This window comes from Coregonus clupeaformis, unplaced genomic scaffold (assembly GCF_020615455.1).
Source record: "Coregonus clupeaformis isolate EN_2021a unplaced genomic scaffold, ASM2061545v1 scaf3454, whole genome shotgun sequence".
NCBI lineage: Eukaryota > Metazoa > Chordata > Actinopteri > Salmoniformes > Salmonidae > Coregonus > Coregonus clupeaformis.
In genome coordinates this window covers 38752-44837 of record NW_025536908.1, presented here as the reverse complement: position 1 = coordinate 44837, position 6086 = coordinate 38752, and the positions used below count along the sequence as shown (strand labels likewise).

At 44.0% G+C, this 6086-nt stretch overlaps 1 protein-coding gene across 1 annotated transcript; it reads left to right on the top strand.

The window, feature by feature from the left end:
* Nucleotides 1–358: 358 nt before the first annotated feature.
* On the top strand, nucleotides 359–4885 carry LOC121564295. Its single transcript, XM_045220264.1, has 4 exons — nucleotides 359–557; nucleotides 2965–3285; nucleotides 3389–3477; nucleotides 4484–4885. Exons 1-4 carry the CDS (start codon nucleotides 386–388, stop codon nucleotides 4622–4624), a joined length of 723 nt encoding a protein of 240 aa, XP_045076199.1. The 5' UTR covers nucleotides 359–385; the 3' UTR covers nucleotides 4625–4885.
* The last annotated feature ends 1201 nt before the right edge of the window (nucleotides 4886–6086 follow it).

Below are 6086 nucleotides of genomic sequence, written 5' to 3'. Positions count from 1 at the left end.
AAAGACTCCATGCTTTTATCCTTGCCAGAGGTGGTTGCACTAAGTACTAAATGAGGAGTGCCAATAATTATGAAACCTTGATTTTGGTTACATTTATTTTGTATTAAATAATTGTATGATTTTGGTTGGTTCCATTGAAACATTAATAAAGTACAGTATTGTTTATATATTTTTTAAGTATTGTTTGTGCAGTCAGGGGTGCCAGTAATGTTGGAGCCCACTGTAGGTGTGTTTTAGTGAAAAAATAATAAGATTACTGTCTCTCTCTCTTCTTTTCTCAGAGCCTGATGATGTGAGGCTGGTGGGAGGAGGCAGTCGCTGTGCTGGTGGACTGGAGTGGTACGACCAGGGAGAGTGGAGGACTGTGGGATCTACCTGGGACCAGATGGATATAGCTGCAGTAGTGTGTAGACAGCTGGGTTGTGGCTCCACTGTTTCAGTACTACCTGGAAACACCACTAGAGGGTTTATAGTTGACTGTTCTGAGTCTGAGCCTTCACTGAGGGAGTGTATGAGAACGTATCATCTCCTTCCTGGATTCACAGTGATCTGCTCAGGTAATAACAAGATACACTATATGGCCAAATGTATGTGGACATTAGTGGATTCAGCTACAGTGAGGGAAAAACGTATTTGATCCCCTGCTGATTTTGTACATTTGCCCACTGACAAAGAAATGATCGGTCTGTAATTTTAATGGTAGGTTTATTTGAACAGTGAGAGACAGAATAACAACAAAAAAATCCAGAAGAACGCATGTCAAAAATGTTATAAATTGATTTGCATTTTTAATGGGGGAAATAAGTAATTGACCCCTTCTCAATCAGAAAGATTTCTGGCTCCCAGGTGTCTTTTATACAGGTAACGAGCTGAGATTAGGAGCACACTCTTAAAGGGAGTGCTCCTAATCTCAGTTTGTTAACTGTATAAAAGACACCTGTTCACAGAAGCAATCAATCAATCAGATTCCAAACTCTCCACCATGGCCAAGACCAAAGAGCTCTCCAAGGATGTCAGGGACAAGATTGTAGACCTACACAAGGCTGGAATGGGCTACAAGACCATCGCCAAGCAGCCTGGTGAGAAGGTGACAACAGTTGGTGCGATTATTCGCAAAATGGAAGAAACACAAAATAACTGTCAATCTCCCTCGGCCTGGGGCTCCATGCAAGATCTCACCTCGTGGAGTTGCAATGATCATGAGAACGGTGAGGAATCAGCCCAGAACTACACAGGAGGATCTTGTCAATGATCTCAAGGCAGCTGGGACCATAGTCACCAAGAAAACAATTGGTAACACACTACGCCGTGAAGGACAGAAATCCTGCAGCGCCCGCAAGGTTACCCTGCTCAAGAAAGCACATATACAGGGCCGTCTGAAGTTTGCCAATGAACATCTGAATGATTCAGAGGAGAACTGGGTGAAAGTGTTGTGGTCAGATGAGACCAAAATGGAGCTCTTTGGCATCAACTCAACTCGCCGTGTTTGGAGGAGGAGGAATGCTGCCTATGACCCCAAGAACACCATCCCCACCGTCAAACATGGAGGTGGAAACATTATGCTTTGGGGGTGTTTTTTTCTGCTAAGGGGACAGGACAACTTCACTGCATGAAATGGACGATGGATGGGGCCATGTACCATCAAATCTTGGGTGAGAACCTCCTTCGCTCAGCCAGGGCATTGAAAATGGGTCGTGGATGGGTATTCCAGCATGACAATGACCTAAAACACACGGCCAAGGCAACAAAGGAGTGGCTCAAGAAGATGCAAATTAAGGTCCTGGAGTGGCCTAGCCAGTCTCCAGACCTTAATCCCATAGAAAATCTATGGAGGGAGCTGAAGGTTCGAGTTGCCAAACGTCAGCCTCGAAACCTTAATGACTTGGAGAAGATCTGCAAAGAGGAGTGGAAAACAAAATCCGTCCCGGAGATGTGTGCAAACCTGGTGGCCAACTACAAGAAACGTCTGACCTCTGTGATTGCCAACAAGGGTTTTTGCCACCAAGTACTAAGTCATGTTTTGCAGAGGGTCAAATACTTATTTCCCCTCATTAAAATGCAAATCAATGTATAACATTTTTGACATGCGTTCTTCTGGATTTTGTTGTTGTTATTCTGTCTCTCACTGTTCAAATAAACCTTCCATTAAAATGATAGACTGATCATGTCTTTGTCAGTGGGCAAACGGACAAAATCAGCAGGGGATCAAATACTTTTTCCCCTCACTGTATGTCAGCCATACCTGTTGCTGACAGGTGTATTAAATCGAGCACACAGCCATACAATCCATAGACCACCATTGGTAGTAGAATGGCTGACTGTCAACGTGGCGTCTAGGAGCAACAGCGGCTCAGCCGTGAAGTGGTAGGCCTCACAAGCTCACAGAACGGACCGCTGAAGCGCGTAGAGCGTCAAAATTATCCTCGGTTGCAACACTCACTACCGAGTTCCACATTCTTTTGGCCATGTATTAAATCTCCTTCCTGGACTCACAGAGATCTGCTCAGGAAATATCAAGATATTATAATTATATTAAACTGATTTCCTTCATTCATACAACTTCCTCTGCCCCTCTCACGATGATTGTTTAGCTTGTCAGTCTGCTTTGCAAAAAAAATAACTCAGTCAAGTAGAAATCAAATACAACTTAAATATCCCAGAATGCTTTTGTATTTGAGTGTTATCTCAGTGAACGTCTCTACTCACTACCACTGTCACATGTCATGTTATTGTCATATCTAAATGAGGAAACTAGTTGAGGAGCTACGTTTTCTTTTTCTCTCCTCTTGTTCCAGATGTCCTGCTTCAGCCTGATATCAACATATGTTGTCTCAGTGACTGTAGGCCCACTACTCATGTTGCCCTGTGAGGGAGGGTGGCTAGCACTGTTACATGCTGATGTTATTGTCAAATCTATAGGAAACTAGTTGAAGAGATTTTTCTTGTTCTCTTTTATTGTTACAGATCTCCTGGTCCAGCCTGATATCTCCCTGACTGACTCAATGGGAGGGGTCTCCAGGGGCCACAAGGGGCCCGAGATGCTATGGGGCGACAGCTTCACCATCACCTGCTCCACTCAGCCACAGTACCCAGGAGGCTCCTTCCTCCTCACGTTCACCGGCTCCAACAGAACCCAGACCCAGCCAGCTGTCAATCACTCTGCTGCCTTCCTCTTCCCTGCTGCAGATGGCTCCCACCACGGGAACTACAGCTGTGTTTATGACAATTATGTTTTCTCTCATAACTTCTCCTCTGAGAGTGAGCTCCTCACCCTCACCGTCACAGGTAACTGAACATGAACCAGACTTCTAACTTTGTCATTGACAGATTTCCCACAGATCTATATGATGATGATCAGTCCCCTCATCAAAGGTGTTTCTGTTTGCAGACTCTCCTCTGCCAGCCTTCATCATCAGACACGTTGTAGTGCTGCTGATCCTACTGACAGCCATCACCACCTTCTACCTGTACTACAAGGTAAAGACATTTACTCAGACGTAGGGTTGCAAAATGTTCCCTAAATCCCGGTTGGAGGACAGCCGGATCTGGAGGGAATACACAGGAAATCCAGAATCCTCCAACCAACAATTTAGGAAAATCATTGAATTTATTGAAAGTTCCTGGGATTTTGCATCCCTACTCCGACGTGCCTAAAGTCTGACTGTATTGATTAGTAGTCTGGTAGAGAGTTGATCATATCATGTGTTTATATGGGCAACCAGGAGTGGATATTTGTTCAACTTTGTTTGGTCATCTGTTGTACTATGCTTGTGATCTTTTGTACTGTATTCAAAGAGAGACAAACAGGGAGAGAGAGAGAGAGAGAGAGAGAGAGAGAGAGAGAGAGAGAGAGAGACCACACACACAGAGAGAGAGAGACAGACACACACAGAGAGAGAGAGAGACACACACACAGAGATAGAGAGAGACACACACACACAGAGAGAGAGAGAGAGAGAGAGAGAGACACACACACAGAGAGAGAGAGAGAGAGACACACACACAGAGAGAGAGAGAGAGAGACACACACACAGAGAGAGAGAGAGAGACACACACAGAGAGAGAGAGAGAGAGAGACACAGATAGAGAGAGAGAGACACACACAGAGAGAGAGAGAGAGACACACACAGAGAGAGAGAGAGAGACACACACAGAGAGAGAGAGAGAGACACAGAGAGAGAGAGAGAGAGAGAGAGAGAGAGACACACAGTGAGAGAGAGGGAGAGAGAGAGAGAGACACACACAGAGAGAGAGAGACACACACAGAGAGAGAGAGACACACACACAGAGAGAGAGAGAGAGAGAGACACACAGAGAGAGAGAGAGACACACACACAGAGAGAGAGAGAGAGACACACAGAGAGAGAGAGAGAGAGACACAGAGAGAGAGAGAGAGAAAAGACACACAGAGAGAGAGAGAGAGAGAGAAAGAGAGAGAGAGAGAGAGACAAACAGAGTAACTCTTGGTGCTGTGTCTCCCTAGACCACCAGGAGGCAGAAGAGAGTGAACAGGGTGAGCAGCATGGATCTTTATGTTGATGCCAATGCCATGGAGATGGTCTCTCTGAGCTCCAGAGCTGAAGCTGGACCGGGAGAGGAGAGAGCAGCCCAGGGGACTGAGTAGGAGTAGAATGATGCTGACCCTACATGCTGATCTTAGGTCAGTGTTGTGTTTTAAATCTATGGTCAGCAGTGGACTGGTGTTTAAAATGTGGTGACAAACCTTAAGTGGTTCTAATTTTAATAACACAAGTTAAGAATTAGTTTATCTTTTTATAACCTTGGAAGAAATCTAAAAGGAGTGATTGCAACCACCATTATTAATTTTTGTTTGTTTTGTACCACCATGGTACCGTGGGGTTTTGGGTAACATGGGGTTTGGGTAACATGGTGTTTTGGTAACATGGGGTTTTGGTAACATGGGGTTTGGGTAACATGAGGTTTGGGTAACATGGGGTTTTGGGTAACATGGGGTTTTGGTAACATGGGGTTTGGGTAACATGAGGTTTGGGTAACATGGGGTTTTGGGTAACTTGGGGTTTTGGGTAACATGGGGTTTTGGGTAACATGGGGTTTTGGGTAACATGGGGTTTTGGGTAACATGGGGTTTTGATAACATGGGGTTTTGGGTAACATGGGGTTTTGGGTAACATGGGGTTTTGGTAACATGGGGTTTGGGTAACATGAGGTTTGGGTAACATGGGGTTTTGGGTAACATGGGGTTTTGGTAACATGGGGTTTGGGTAACATGAGGTTTGGGTAACATGGGGTTTTGGGTAACATGGTGTTTTGGGTAACATGGGGTTTTGGGTAACATGGTGTTTTGGGTAACATGGGGTAACATGGGGTTTTGGTAACATGGGGTTTTGGTAACATGGGGTTTTGGGTAACATGGTGTTTTGGGTAACATGGGGTTTTGGTAACATGGGGTTTTGGGTAACATGGGGTTTTGGTAACATGGAGTTTGGGTAACTTGGGGTTTGGGGTAACATGGGGTTATGGGTAACATGGGGTTTTGGGTAACATGGGGTTTTGGGCAACATGGGGTAACATGGGGTTACGTGTAACATGGGGTTTTGGTAACATGGGGTTTTGGGTAACATGGTGTTTTGGGTAACATGCGGTTTTGGGTAACATGGTGTTTTGGGTAACATGGGGTTTTAATTATTACGTCTTGTTTGTGTTCCAGAATGTATTGCTGCTTTTATCTTTTGTCTTTATGTCTTTATCTTATTTAGTGTTTCTCTTAGATTCTTTATCTTGAAGGGTTTCCATTATTAGTCCATGTATTATTATAATCATCTGTTCATTCTTTGTATTTTGAAACATTTGAATAAATGGGTCATCTTTTTCTGAAGTCATTTTAGTTTGTTGTTGGGGATTAGTGCAGGTCTGATATAAAATAGATTGTGTTGTACAAATCAATCAATCAATCAATAAGTAATGTACATGAATATTGTATTGTATTATATCAATGACATTAAATGTATTGTTGACAAGTGTTAATTCTACACTGAATTAACACTCTGCTCTTTCCATGACATAGACAGACCAGTTGCATCTGGGTGAAAGCTATGATCCGTTAT

Excerpts from the sequence above, each read along its gene's own strand:
- LOC121564295 (XM_045220264.1), top strand. The coding sequence starts at position 386 with ATGGATATAGCTGCAGTAGTGTGTAGACAGCTGGGTTGTGGCTCCACT. Across the intron at positions 558-2,964 it reads ATTCACAGTGATCTGCTCAG|ATCTCCTGGTCCAGCCTGAT; the intron begins GTAATAACAAGA and ends TTATTGTTACAG. Across the intron at positions 3,286-3,388 it reads CCTCACCCTCACCGTCACAG|ACTCTCCTCTGCCAGCCTTC; the intron begins GTAACTGAACAT and ends TTCTGTTTGCAG.